At 53.9% G+C, this 14,906-nt stretch overlaps 1 protein-coding gene across 5 annotated transcripts in view; it reads left to right on the top strand.

Moving 5' to 3' along the window:
- The window catches only part of AFAP1L2 (actin filament associated protein 1 like 2), a 116,634-nt gene that overhangs the window by 87,627 nt on the left and 14,101 nt on the right, over positions 1-14,906 (top strand). For 4 of the 5 annotated variants that reach the window (XM_061403549.1, XM_061403551.1, XM_061403548.1 and 1 more), the window contains 6 exons: positions 4,427-4,517; positions 9,860-10,065; positions 11,215-11,394; positions 12,236-12,325; positions 14,061-14,145; positions 14,706-14,810. In XM_061403549.1, the coding sequence (XP_061259533.1) occupies positions 4,427-4,517; positions 9,860-10,065; positions 11,215-11,394; positions 12,236-12,325; positions 14,061-14,145; positions 14,706-14,810 (757 nt within the window). Of the gene's footprint in view, positions 1-4,426; positions 4,518-7,090; positions 7,175-9,859; positions 10,066-11,214; positions 11,395-12,235; positions 12,326-14,060; positions 14,146-14,705; positions 14,811-14,906 lie in introns of all 5 variants that reach the window. The other variant, XM_061403552.1, reaches the window with a different exon arrangement.

Raw genomic sequence — 14,906 nt, 5'->3', positions numbered from 1 at the left:
ATCAAACCCAGGTCTTCTGTGTTGCAGGCAGATTCTTTACCCACCGAGCCATGTGGGAAGCCAAGCCCATGACCAAATCCTGCACCACCTGCTTTGGTAAATAACATTTTGTTGGAATTCAGCCAAGCTTATTCATCTGTGCATTATTTATGGGTTCCTTTGCACTACAATGGAGAAGGAAATGGCAGCCCACTCCGGTATCCTTGCCTGGGAAATCCCATGTTCGATTCCTGGGTTGGGAAGATCCCCTGGAGAAGGAAGTGGCAATCCACTCCAGTATTCTTGCCTGGAGAATTCCATGGACAGAGGAGCCCAGCGGGCTACAGTCCATGGGGCTGCAAAGAGTCGGACACAACTGAGCGACTTTCATTTCACTTCACTGCACTCCAGTAGCAGGGTTGCGTAGCCCCAGTGGCCTGTGAATCCCTCTTTCTCTCTTTGTAGGAAACGTTTGCCAACCTCTGGCACATCACCCTGAGTGGGGTGGCTTTCTTCCCTGGCCCTTCCTGTGAACCGTGAGAACATTATTTCAGGTTCCCAAGTCACATCTCCTTGGCATCCTCATTGAATGTGCACCATCGACGTCGTCATGATGATGATTAAAATAATTTTCCTTTATTCTTAGTTCCTGGCATTTAGGATCTCTTGCTCCTTCAACCTCTGATAATAGACTGTTGGGTCTGTGTAATTATGTGACGCTCTTCTGAATTATTGGAATCGTTTTATCTTTAAACTTGACCTGGGCTCTTATCTTTGGCCCTGGCAACCCTGGGGACAGAGGCTGTCCTGTTCTTTAAGGAGGGAAAGCATAGTATAAGCCAGGTCATGCTCAAATACCTCCTCAGTATCCTCCCAGACAGCCCGTGGTCTTCCTCCACCAAACACGCACACGTGCAGCTTTTCTCCCTTTGACATTATTGTATTTTATTCTGAAGCTTAGTGAAAACTAGTATCTGTTACTTAATAATGCTGAGTGCAGTTTAATCCTTACAGTGACACCATGTGATGGTTATTTCTACCCTCCCCATTTTGCAGCAGAGGATCTGAGGCCCAGAGAGGTCAAGTCAGTTGCCCAAAGTCACACAGCTCAGATGTGCCAGTGTCAGGATTCAAACCCAGCCCTGGAGGTCAGACTCCTGCCTCCGCCCTATATGCCTCTCTGTATCGATCCATTTATAGATGATTTTGTACAGTGAAAGGTTTGGGAGACCCTCAAGAAACACCCCCTGGTGCTCCACTCCTGGACAAGAGGGCAGGTCCCCTGTGGAGATAACGACCATCAGGAGCTCCTGCTGGATGGCTTGCCCCCCTCCTTCTGTCCTGTTCTAATCGTGGGTATCCAGACCAGAGCTGGATCTTGGGTGCTCAGAACTTCTCTCCAGATGGGACCCACCTTCTTACCACGAGAAGGGTCCCCACACCCCCTCAAGGGGAGAAGGGCTTCTTGGAGGATGAAGCTGGAGGCCTGGCCTCCTCAGGAACCCTGAGCCTCAGCACCCATCTGCAGAAACCTTGGCAGGGCCCAGGGAAGGGGAAACGCTTTCCCCTCCTGACCCCAGGAAGTCGGCTCTCAGAGAACCACAGCTGGCTTTCGCAGTCCGCCCTTCCTCTGGCTGACCAAGGGGCTGGGAATGCCTGGAGCAGCAAAGGTGAAGGGTCAGCCACGAGCAGCTACCACTGTGTGCACGACCCCCGCCCCAGGGAGGAGCCCACCCCGCTTGCCCCACAGCCGCACCTGCCAGCCCTGAATGCAGCTGGGCTGCCTAGGAAATGAGCCGAGTCTTCCGTTCCTTCCTGCGTGCTGTGTGGTGCACCTGCTGGGGCTGAAAGCTGTTCAGAGCCTGCCTCTGGGACTTCTGTTGGCTCTCTTGGTATCGGGCCAGATGGCGTTAGAAAAATGTGTGGGAGCCAGGTGGTGACCTGGCCTCTGCCGGCCCTCTTCATGCGGACGTGTCTCAGCTTGTCGGACAGCACTCCTGTGACCTGGCCAATGCAGGCGCCTGGGCTGGGAGGCCCCAGACAATGGTGGCAAGAGCCTCCTCGTATTTGATGTGGCTTCCTTGGTGGCTCAGACGGTAAAGAATCTGCCTGCAACGAGGGAGACCCAGGTTCGATCCCTGGGTCGGGAAGATCCCCTGGAGTAGGAGATGGCAGCCCTCTCCAGTATTCTTACCTGGAGAATCCCATGGACAGAGGAGCCTCGCAGGCTGCAGTCCACGGGGTCGCAAAGAGTCAGAAATGACTGAAGTGACCTTAGCACACCAGCCCTATGGAAACTCAATCACACTTGTCTCCTTGAATCCTCAAGACAGGCTCTTGTTTTATGGAGAGGGTAAGTGAGGCACAGAGAGGCTGTCACATATTCACGGTTAAGGCTATGGACTCCTAAAGCCTGAATTCAAACCCGGTTAGTTTCACTCTAGAGGCCATATAGATAGCTCCACTAGCCAAACCACAGAAGAATTGGCTCTGGGAGCCTGGTTTGGGGGCAGCAACTGCAGGAGCATCACTCTACCCCAGAGGAACCTGGGATCAGATGCCCTCGCGGCCCTTGCTGAGTATTGTCCCACTGGGACTCAAGGCCATGCTGACTGTTCTCCCACTATTGCTGGGGCCAGGGCTGGAGAAGTTCTGTGTCATAGGTCCCCCAAAGAAGCTCGTTTTCCAAGGCAAAGATTTCTAGATTCTCCGTACCCTGACTGCCTGGCCCTCTTCTGGGTAGGACAGCGAATCCCCAACAGCCCATGGGTTCCCCATGTGGAATGCCCAGCGCAAGGACCTCTGAAAACCAGGAGTGGGAATGCACTCCAGCTTTTGCCATGTCTGTTCTCAACTCATCAAGGTTCCCTTGGCCCTCTGTAGGGACTTTGTGATTCAGATAGACATTGGAGACCCATGTGGATGGATGCTTACACATTGATGAACTGTATGTACTAATATTCACACCACAATCTACTTTTTTTTTTTTAATTAATTTTTTTGTTATTTTTGGCTGTGCTGGGCCTTCGTTGCTGCAGGCAGGCTTTCTCTAGCTGTGGCGAGTGGGGACTACTTTCTAGCTGTGGAGCAGAAACTTCTCGTTGCGGTGGCTTCTCATTGCAGAACATGGGCTCTACAATGCAGGCTCAGTCGTGGTGCGCAGGCTTAGTTGCTCTGTGGCATGTGGAATCTTCCTGGCCCAGGGATCGAACCTGTGTTCCCTGCATTGGCAGGCAGATTCTTAGCCACTGGACCACCAGAGAAGTCTTGCCTGTCTTTTTCTCGCCTGCTATTGCTTATATTACCTTCGTAGTCCGGTGCCCATCTTACAGATGGAATAATGGAAGGACAGAGAACAGTTTCACCCTCTGTGCTCCACAGTCGCATATGTTTTTGTTTCTTTTTTATTCTACTCCAATTATGCTCATTCACCCTCATGTCATGTAAGAAGTTCAGGGTTGTCTTATCCTCTGAGCATCCTTCCTTGGTCCTAAATGTTCCTCATACCCTCCAGGCTCCCGTGGAGATTTGACCTTGTCTATCAGGAGCCGTGGGCTTCCCTGATAGCTCAGTTGGTAAAGAATCCGCCTGCAGTGCCGGAGACCCCAGGTTGATTCCTGGGTCAGGAAGATCCCCTGGAGAAGGGAAAGGCTACCCACTCCAGTATTCTTAGGCTTCCCCTGTGGCTCAGCTGGTAAGGAATCCACCTGCAATGCAGGAGACCTGGGTTCAATCCCTGAGTTGGGATAACCCTCTGGAGAAAGGAAAGACTACCCATTCCGATATTCTGGCCTGGAGATTCTGTGGACTATATATATAATCCATGGGTCGCAGAGTCAGACGTGACTGAGTGACTTTCAGTCATTATCAGGAGCTGTGAGCATTCATTGCCTAGTTAAGTGTTTCTCAGGATTGACTCCCAACCGTCTGGTTGCATCTCTCAGCTAGTCTGCAGGAACCATCCAATATCTGCTGAGCCAATGTTTTAACTTATTATTGGAGACATTTGGGGGTTAGAAGCCTGGTGCTCTTCCCCTGCGTGCCCCTGATGAGCTCTGGTCTTTGTAGAAAGTATATTCTATGTAGAAGCCATCATAGCTACCATGACAGCCTGATGCCACCTGGACCTGTAAGTGTATTACACCACGTGTACAACTATACTGTGTGTGCGGTGGCCGTCAGAGCCTCATTTTGCAGGGGAGAACTCTGAGGTTTGGTGAGGTTACACGACACACCCACAGCCCTTCAGCTGATGCAAACCAAACACTGTGGACAGGGCAGCTGACGGGGGTCGCTGTAATCTCTGTTTTCCCTCCCGACTTGCTTGACGTCCAAGCTGGGCATTTTTTTCTCCTGGTTCCCTCTCCTTTCCACCCAAAGGTTTAATTCTGAGTTGTTCCCAGTGTGTCGTATCTGAAAATGTTTGTTTTATTTATTCATACCACAGATTCCAGAACGTAAACAGCTCTCTGTCCCGAAGATCGAGTCTCCAGAGGGTTACTATGAAGAGGCTGAGCCATATGACACATCCCTCAATGGTACATCCTGGGGACAGGGCTGGGAGGGGGCTGACCACTTCCTGCACAGATGCCGGCGCCAACTCCCCTCGTGGTGACCGGCACGCTCACCCTGGCTGGAAACACAGTGGGGCCTGGGATGCTCCTCCCAGAGAGCATGGCCCAAGTCAAGAGCTGGCCACAGAGCATTTGACCAGTGGTCTGATGGCGAGCTGAGACCTACAGCAGACCCAGCCCACCTGCAGGGCAGGGCTTAGGATGGTCCCCAGTGGGCTGGGTTTACTGTGTCTGATGCTTTCTGTGGTCCTGCCTGGATGTTGCGGATTCAGTACAGAGATGTGACAGAGGAGAGGTGTGCTGGCCGAGTGGCACAAGGCCCTGGAAGCCATGGAAATGTGGTCAGGCTGAGGCAGAGCCCACTTTTCAAGGTCCTTTCACTGGACTGATAGTCCCTGGGCTCCCACCGTGAACTCAGTATGCTTCCACGAGTGGGAACTCAGCATGACTCAGCAGTCATAGCACTTAGATTCTGGGAGAGAAGACAGGCAGCATAGAGACGTGGGATATGTCAGGTGGTGATAACTTGTCAGGACCCAAAGTGGCAAGGGCTGAGTTGGGGCAGGAGAGGGATGGTATTCTAACTTAGGGAGGGCCTCTCTGAGCAGATCTTAAAGAAGTGGCAAGTGGGTGGGGTTGGTACCTGCAGGAGGAACAGAGTGCACAGCACATGCAAAGGCCCTGAGGCGGGAGGGCCCTGGGCACGTTTGGAGGCCAGCGTGGCAGGAGCAGGTAGGGTCGGATGAGATGGATAGGAGATGTGGACACGGAAGGCAGCTGTAGACCCTGGTAAAGACCTTAGCTTTTCTCTGAATAGACTTTTCTCTAGCCTTTAGAGGGTTACTTCGTGGCAGACCTAATATAGGTATTAAAAAGACAGTCTTTGCTCTGGGGGCATGGCTCACGCTGGCGTGCTCTTGTCCTCGGCCAGTGGTTCTCAGCCTGATGAGGCTGGATCAGAAATGCTCTTGTTGTGGGGGTTCTATAACACAGAAACACCTGAAGGTCCTGGGAGAGATGGTTGTGACCCTACTCTCTGGGGTAGCTAGATTCTGGTCCCCTCGCTCTCTCCCTTTCTTACCTCCTCCTCTTCCCTTTTTTTGTAAGTGAAAGATCTCTGAAAGCATAAGGCAATTTGCAGATATGGGAAGTCAATGTCCCTGATGTGGGGAATGAACTTGGCCTAAAGGGGCCTTGTTGGTGTTGGGGATGAGATGGGACAAGTCCCCTGGAGCACATGGGATCCTTGTCCTCTTTTTTCATGCCTCACCTACTGTCTGCCGTCCCAGGAACTGTGTGGGAGGCGAGGGACTCTCGGGACTCATGGAATTTTATTCTAAGAGACTGGCTTTATGGGCAGACGTCACTTAGCTTGTGAGGTGTTGCCAAGTCACCGCTGGACTGTGATTTCAGACCGGAGCTGTGGGCGCAGCAGGGCTGTCTGGGTGCGTCTGGAAGGTGGGAGCCCTGACTCACCCCGGTGAGCACCTCCATGCCTCTGAAGCCCGTCTCTCTGGGGTGTGGCCCCTGCCAGCCAGGGCCTGCCTCCCAGACGCTCCCAGGGGCCTGTCTGTGGGGCAGACTTCATCTCGACACAAACAAGTGGTCAGAAGGATCTCGGTGTTTGTCTCTCAACTGGAAATTCGTATTGGTTTTATCCAGGACTAGGAGGAGAGGGGGGTCATCCTAAGGTCAGCAAGTAGGGCCGGTGGGAAGATGCCCAGTTGCCTTTTCTCTCCTGCCAGCACAACGACCGAGGATGACCTGGGGGACCTTCCCCTGCATTAAAAGCTGGGCTGTCCTTGTTTCCAGCCTGTCGTCCACCACACCTGTTTGACCCCTGGTCACAACAAGAGGAGCAACCGCTGGACTCCAGCTCCTTGCTCTAGTTCTTGGCCATCAGCAATTTTGCTGACTTCCTGCAGAAGACCAGGGGCTGGCTTCCTGGGCTGCTTTATCAGCACTGTCCCCTCGCGCCTCCCGTGGGCCAGGTGGCTCTCTCTGAACCCAAGTGTAGTAAGTGGCCTGCTGTGAGTATAGCTCCTGCACGGATGATGCCTCCTGCCGGGGTAGTGGCAGCTGCTGTAACAAACAGCACCCCCTGGCAGTTTATAGTAGCCCAGTGCAAATCTGATTCTCACTCTTGGAACAGTTCAGCGTGGGCATTACTGGTCAGCAGGCTCCTTCCAGCGTCGGCTTGGCCACCCTCTGAGGCCACAGAAGCCTCTGCAAAGAGGGTGGAGGACCTCTGTGTGCTTCTTAAAGGCACCAGCCAGAAGGACACCCAGGGCTTCTCTCCACATTCCGTTGGTGACAGGCAATGACGTCTCTGGATGGGAGGGAGCTGGGAAATGATGTCCTTGGTCAGGCTGGGGCCTCGCCCGATGAGCCTACACTTCTGATGGGAACACGCTCACTTCTGGTGGACGGGCAGCCATGTTGCCACATCTCTTTGTGTCTCTGCCTCTGTTCCTGCCCCTCTCTTCATCTTCTCTCTCTTCCTCTTGTCTCTTTCTGTGCTTCCGGAAATGCCACAGGCCATCCCGGCAGATATCCCCCTTGTGGAGTCCCCAGATGGGTACAGGTGCCTGAAGGAGTCGTTTACGCCACCATCACCTTGGGTACTGCTCGTCCCAGAGCGGGAATGCCAGTGATCCCCATGCCTGCTGCCTGGCTCGCGGAGGCGGGGTGCATGCCCGAGGGTGGCCGCCACCCGCTTCCTGTCCTCGTGTGCAGGTCCTGCATGAGGCTGCCCTGTGTCACCCCTCTGCAGACCCCTGCCTGTGGCATCTGGAATGATGAGGACGCAGGGCACGGCAGGGCCGTGCCGGCCTCTGTTCCTGAGGACGTGCCACAGTATGCGGTGGCTGCGGTGCCCACCAGGGGCAGCCGAAAGGGGGCTGAAATTATCTGAGCATCCTGCCTTTCCCTCCTGCTTATCCTGCGACCTCTGGCAGCCAGGTGTCTGTTTAACAATATCCTTCACTTATGGTTGTGCCATGATCGCTCTTAGGGATAAATAAAATGGTCAATACATTTGCCCTAAAATTTCCTCTGAGCCATTCCAGGTATCATCCCATTCCCCCCTGGGAATGGGCAGACATTAGAATTCTCCATGGAACAGGTGGGGCAACCCCAGGAGCACAAAACAGCCGGGGGCGGGGAGGAGGGTGGGGTCTGGCCAGCTTCTTCACACTATATACTCTAGCCCCACCCACTAACCCACTGAAAGAGATACCCCAACGGCTGCATCTTTCTTCTTCCATTTATTGTGCAGCTAATGCAGTGCTGACAAGGGGGACTTTTTTTTTGTACAGAATCACCCCACCACCAGATCGAATCATTGAATTCTCCGTGTGGCCTTTGCGTAGATGATTGGAACTGTGCTTTCTCACTCGCCATCTTAAGGAGTTTCTCAAGCTGCAGACTAGCTTGCAAGAGCTTTCACTAATTACGGTTGCATGGTCCCCTGGATGAAATCACGCTTTTCTCCAGCCTCCTTCTGCTGACTGTTCAGAAGTACTTGCATGAATATCTTAATGCATGTAACCTCTCCCTGCCCGCCTTCCTTCCTTTTTAAAAAGGTAGTTTCCTTGGTTAAACTCCCAAGACTGGGATTATTGGGTCAGAGGGGATGGATGTTTTTATGGCTTTCGAAAAAACAGGCTGATGGGTTGTTTCCTGAGAGGCTGGTGTTAATTTATGTCGCCACCAGCCGTACAAGAGGTCAGGGTCCCCTACCAGGTGGCACCACTGTTTTCAGTCTGCGTATTTAATAGGTGTAAAATTGTGAATACTGTGACTTTTTTATTGTCAGGAAGGGGAGCAGTATCACACTGCTTTTAAAGAAAACTGATATTAAAGTAGTCAAAGTGTTATTTTTAGAAATATTAAAGCAAAATAAAGCACATTTTTATTGGCCTTGTAGCTAGAATAACTGTGGCCGTGGCCTCGTTCCATTTTCCTATATTTCTAGTTCAAAGGTGGTTCTGTTTTCTTAGTATGCAGGAACCTAGCTATGCAGGGTGTACCAGAAGCTTCTGGAGAAGAGAAGACAGGGGACCCATGAGCTGTCTCTTTCCCGATGGGTAATGTGGAGATGAAAGAGAGGTTCCGTTCACTCTGACTTGAGGGGACAGAACATGGCTATGGAAGTCATAGGGGAGTAGATACGACTTTCTGTTAGAGCTGCCCAGCAAGGAAGCAATTGTCCAGCAACCAGGGGTAGTGAGCTCCCTGTCCATGGGGGAATTCAAGCAGAGGCCAGAGCAGGGCTATGATAAGCAGGATTATGATAAGCAGAATTCCTGAGCTGAGCCAGAGGTTGCTGGACCTGAATCCTGAGGTTCTCTTTTTTCCATGTCTTGCATTTTGGCATTTGATTGATATTTTTTTCTGCACCTAGTTTCTGTTGGCCTTGAAGAGGGCAGTGAGGCCCAGAAGAGCAATTCTGGCAAAGTGGTGGGGGCAGAAACTGAGGCACGTGGAGTGGGTACAGGATTGGGTGAGATGTGGTGAATTGGGGGGTTCTTTTAAAGAGAATAAAACCGTAAGTGTGGCTCATTGCCAGGAAGGAAGGGTATCAGGTGGAGGTGAGCAGGAGGAGCTGGGTTCATGCTGGGAGGTCTTCTGTGGGGAGAGAGAACAGTCTGTGGAGGATAAGAGTGGATTCTCCAGGAGGGCTGTGACTGTGACCTTAGGAGGGGGAGGGTGGCTGGGAAGGTCCACTCCTGCTGTGGGTTACTGCACTTTTGCTTCTCACTGCCCCCAGGACAGGACAGGGACAGAACAGGCCTGGCGGGGGAGTTGGGGGGCGACCGCTGGAGGCTTGCCCACCTCTGGGCTCAGATGGCAACCTCCTTTTCCTGGGGTCTTAGAATGATAGAGCATCACCCACGCATACACACCAGAAGAACCAAGAAAGAGTCCACCTATCGCTTCATCCTTCAGTTGAGGAAGCGGAGGCCCCGAGGCCAGCACGGGTTTTCTCAAGAGCCCACGTCTGAGGACAGTGTCTGGTCAGAGGTTTCCGTGGGGTCTGAGATGACAGGATTTGAGGAGGAAAGGGGAGAAACCCGGTTTCACGTTATCTGTGTCTGTGACCAGAGGCAGCATCCAAGACACTGCTCAGCGGTTTAGGGGCCAGAAAGGCTGCCTGGGCCTGCGGTTGGTGGCGATGGGCTGGTCCCAGGGGGCAGGGAGGGGAGGGCTGCTCCTGCCTGCTGCCCACCCTCACAAAGGAGCAAAGCCTGTTTAGGAGCATCCCTTGCCCGGCAGGGCTGTGACAGCGAGCTCTTCCCTTGCAGAGGACGGAGAGGCCGTGAGCAGCTCCTACGAGTCCTACGACGAGGAGGAGAGCAGCAAGGGCAAGTCGGCCCCCTACCAGTGGCCCTCGCCCGAGGCCAGCATCGAGCTGATGCGCGACGCCCGCATCTGCGCCTTCCTCTGGCGCAAGAAGTGGCTGGGCCAGTGGGCCAAGCAGCTGTGCGTCATCAAGGACACCAGGCTCCTGGTGAGTGCCCTCCTCTCCTCCTGCTCCTCTCCCATCTCCTCTCCTGGGAGCAGGATGGGGGTGGTCCAGGATGCCAGGTGCTCAGAGCCTATTACATCAGGAAATTTCTACTTCTCCCCAGCCTGAAACTGCACGCAGAACCTTATGAGCATGGACGAACATGCTTTTTTCTAAACTAGAAAGGTCTAGTAGTTGTCAGCAGACTTTCAAAGGGGTCTGTGATGACCAACCCCTCCCCCCCCAACGCCATCCCCTGGATATTTTTCCAGGGATCTTTTGGTCCCCTGGTCTGTGGGCTCCTCCTGCCTCACATCTCAGCCTCTGGAGGTTTGGGGCGGAGCCTGCTGCCCAGTTAGGGCTCCCCTGCCCAGCGCCCAATCCCACAGCGTGCAGCGTGAGAACCGTCGGCGTCTGCTCAGAAGTTGGAATATTCTGAATGACCGATCTAAGACCCCTAAGGGCATCAGAAGATGGTATTCTGACCACAGCCCTGTTTCTTGTTATTTTAAATTAAAACTTGGTTTTATGCCCCAATCTGAGGCTCCACGGGGTCATTACAAACACCCCTTTTTCACTAGTTAAAACCTGTCCTGCTGTGTGCAGATGCTTTCAGGTAGTCCTGTTAGGCAGCCTCATAAGAACCCCCGTTTTACAAGTGAGAAACGGAGGGTAGTACGTTTTCCCTGATCGGGAAGAGAGTCGCTTCCTTTCTTTGCTAACACATTTCTCAGTGGATGATAAACTTGGCCTTCATCCCCTTTGGGCCCCTTACTGGGAAAGCTGAGCCAGAAAGAGAAGCAGAGAGGCAGAGAGCTGGGGAAAGGGCCTTCCACCCTGGGGAGGTGGGGTTGCCCACAGAGGACTCCTAAAATAGGAGCCAGCCCAGATCTGCAGGGGGATTAGAGCTGCTTGGGTAAGCAGGGCCCTGGAGTGTCTCTGAGAGTTGGAGGGGGAGGCTTGAGGGAGACACAGATGAGCTCCCTGGTGGTTCTGATGCTGACAACAAACTCCGCTGATGGAGGTCACAGTTCTGCACTTGCACAAAGGTGTCCGACCTTTTGGTCCAGCTCTCAGCGGGCCCTGCCCTGCCTGGCGGCCCCCTCCTCTGCAGAACCTGGCTGACAGCGTCTCGCCTCGCCTCTCTTGCAGTGTTACAAATCCTCCAAGGACCACAGTCCTCAGCTGGACGTGAGCTTGCTGGGCAGCAGCGTGGTGCACAAGGAGAAGCAAGTGCGGAAGAAGGAGCACAAGCTGAAGATCACGCCGCTGAACGCCGACGTGATCGTGCTGGGCCTGCAGAGCAGGGACCAGGCGGAGCAGTGGCTCAGGGTGAGGGAGGCGCCAGGCCGCCGGGAAGCGCACCCATTCCCCTCTGCGGCCCCAGGGGTTCCTGCAGACCCAGCTCCCCCAGTTTTTCAAAGGGATGGCCATGGTCAGGGTAAAGGGTCTACCATCCTTCAAGTCCGCAGGGCTTCCCCTGTCCTAAGTGGTAGCGATCCGTCTTGGGGAGATAAATCACAGGGCTCAGTGGCCAGCTCTGTGGCCTTGGCAGCCACCTGGACTTGGGGTCCAGCTGAAATCCACTTGCGTTCTGGCCTCCAGGGAGGCATCGCTGGCCCATGAAAAGACTCCTCCCAGAGGAGGCAGGGTGGACAGTGACAGGCAAGTCTGGGAGCCGGGGTTGGACCAAGGCAGCACCCAGACCCTCCACAGTGAGTGCCACGGCCCCCAGGAGCCAGAGGACTGTCTGGCAAATGTTGCTTTTACCCCCACAAGGAGCAGCCACCCCTGCCCAGGATGGGGCAAGAGGGGCCTTGTGGAGCTGAGGGCGGCTGCTCTGGGCCTGCTTGGGTTCTGCTGCAAACCCTGCCCTCCGTTCCCTGGTGCCCCACCACAACACGTGGGGCCTGCTGGACACAGGGCCAAGGAACGCCACCCCCCCCACACCCAACTGGGGCCCAAGGCCATAGGTGGGCTGGGTGCAGGGGTGGGACAGGGTGTTCTGCTCCTTAGAAATTCTATAACCTCTCTCTCTCTCACCCCCACCCGCCTAGGGGTGGCTGACCTAAGGAGGGCAGGGGGGACACCGGCCCTCCCCCGACCTGGAGGGCAGGCTCCAGCTATGGTCTGGCTGTGAGTGCAGGTCTAAAGGCCCTTCCTCTTCCTTCAGGTCATTCAGGAGGTCAGCAGCCTGCCTTCCGAAGGAGCTTGTGAGGGAAGCCAGTTCACCCCAGATGCCCAGCGCCTGAGCTGTCCAAAGGTAAGCAAGCCTCTGGCCGGTGGTGGTTCAGTCGGTAAGTTCATGTCCAACTCTCGTGACCCCATGGACTGTAGCCCCCAAGGCTTCTCTGTCCATGGAATTTCCCAGTCAAGAGTACTGGAGTGGATTGTCATTTCCTTCTCCAGGGGATCTTCCTGACTCAGGAATCGAACCCCCATCTCCTGCACCACAAGCAGATTCTTTACCAACGTAGCTACCGGGAAAACCCAAAGCCTCTGCCCCTGCCAGGGTGGGGCGAGAGGGTTCACTTCTGTCACGGTCCAGAAGAGAGTTTGATTCTTTTTTTTTTTTCTCCATAAAATTACAGGTGGAAAATTGGGAGCTTTGCTTTTGTACTTCAGCCAGATTGATAAGAAACACACCATGCTTGGCTGAGGGCAGTAGCTTCAGCGTGGCAGGGAGACTGATGAGGATGATAGAGACTTATAACAGTTTCTTGCTTGGGGGAAAATTTATTGGGACAGAAGTCACTTGCCTCCCTTCTTGGGCAGAGAGATTTACTTTTCTAGGCTCTTCCCTCCCACTTGCTCCCTAGTAGATCTTCAGAGGCTGGAGAACCGTGTAGGTACGGACCTCAGCCAGAGAGTCCTGCTGCTCATTTGCATGGAGCTGCGGGGCCCCCGCTTTAGGGTCAAAGTCAGGAAAGTTGGGCTGGGTGCTGGCCCGAGGGGTGCTGTCGCCAAGGGGTCACATTCCATGTCCCCAGGTATCTGCAGGTGGGTACCTGAAGCCTAGTGTGCACAGAGCGGGAGGGTCCCTGTTTCTCATCTTGGGGTCTCCACCTGTGGCAGGCAGATGGGCATAGGCCACCCCCAAGGAGGAGAACCCACAGCCTTCTGGGAGTGACAGAAGAAGGGCTGATGTTTTCCTTGTCTTATTCATTTTTTGGTCACTGATAAGAAAAGTCAGAGTATACCTGGGGTTTCCTTCATGTTGGGATGAGAAACGAGTTCTCCCTACAGACCTGGAATGCAGAGGCCCCGGTCAGGTCCTGCGGTCCTTGGCCCCCAGTGAAGGTCCTATGGTTGGGAATCCCTGGGTTTGTCTTCCAGAGGTCTGGAGTCAGTGGTTCTAGAAGAAGCCTGATGGGAATATTCTGAGTGTCCGTTCTAGGGGACTGTCTCTAGTCTCACAACAGCCCTGGGAATGCAGACAGGCCAGTCTCCCTATTTTATACACATGCAGGATGGCGCTCAGAGAGGTCCCGCCTGATTAGAGAATGTTCTAAGTGGGATTCGAATTGTGATCTAACCCTGTGCACACAAACCAGCCCTTCTCCAAAGCCTGACGTGTGGGTAGCAAAAGACACCCTCACACCCTCCTGCTAGGGGTGAGTCCCAGGGGCCTGACAGTTAGCTCCAGTTGCAGTGCTAACTCTCGTGCACGCCTGAGGCTGGCTACCTGCTCTCCCCCTGCTTCAGGGCATCTGTCACATCAGTGGAGCAGTCACCATGAGAACTCGTGAACGAGGATATGTGGGTGGCTTGAAGAAGGGGAAGGTGCTCTGGGACGGGGCAGGGGAGCTCAGAAGGGAGGGCAAAGGCAGGTCCTCCAGGGAGCCCCAGGGAAGCCTGGCTATGTGCCACCTGTGACTGGGACTCCAAGGTCACCCCTGGCCTACACCCAAGAGTCATCTATTATGTCCCTTCAATTGTGGTCTCCAAGGTGACCGTTTCCAGATAAGATCACCCACTTCTGTCTCTTTCTTCCACAGCCAGATATAACGGAGAAGTACCTGTCAGCCTCGGAGTGTGGAAGCCCCATAGATGGTCACCCTGAAGTCCCAGAGACCAAAGACGGTGCGCACGCTTTGGCTCTCAGCCTAGGGCAGGGAGAAGGGCGGTATCCCAGTTTGTGAGGCTTGGCCATTTGGCTCAAGCCTACTGGGTTTTAACAGCTAATTGCAACATGCTTCCAATTTCGAAACTGCTAAATATACAGCTGATAGATTCCGGAGAAAGAGAGCAGCCCAAACTGACGCAAGTGTCATGAATTGCTGGGGTAGAATATTCTTTCCTCTCTTCTTTGCTAACCCTGGTTCAGATCTCTCTGAGCCAGTTCAGTATGTAAAGATTCTCCAGTGCTGACATATTCTATAAGAGAGGTTGGTGGGCTTCTCTTGAGGGTGTAGTTCTAGAGATACCCGACTTTGACCTGTGGACTCTGGCCTTGAGCACAGACGTGTGCGTGTGGGCATGCATGTGTGAACAGACGTGTGTGTGTGTGTGTGTGTGTGTGTGTGCGTCCACAGTGAGGAACAGACAGGAAGAGAACAGTTCTGCTGTTTTTTTCTGTCTTCCATGAGACCACGTCGGTAGGCTGTGGGCAAGGCTGATGACTTTTCCTCTCATCTTGACAGTCAAGAAGAAATGTTCTGCTGGTCTCAAACTGAGCAACCTGATGAACCTGGGCAGGAAGAAATCTACCTCGCTGGAGCCTCCGGACAGGTCCCTCGAGACATCCAGTAAGACTTACAGCTGCCTCCAGGACCAGAGGGCAGGCTGTCCCCCCGGGGCTGTGGCTGGTCTCCGGGAAGACAGCTCAGACAGCAAAGGCAGGG

Source organism: Bos javanicus, chromosome 26, assembly GCF_032452875.1.
Source record: "Bos javanicus breed banteng chromosome 26, ARS-OSU_banteng_1.0, whole genome shotgun sequence".
Classification (NCBI taxonomy): Eukaryota; Metazoa; Chordata; class Mammalia; order Artiodactyla; family Bovidae; genus Bos; species Bos javanicus.
This window is presented reverse-complemented; position numbering and strand designations above follow the sequence as displayed.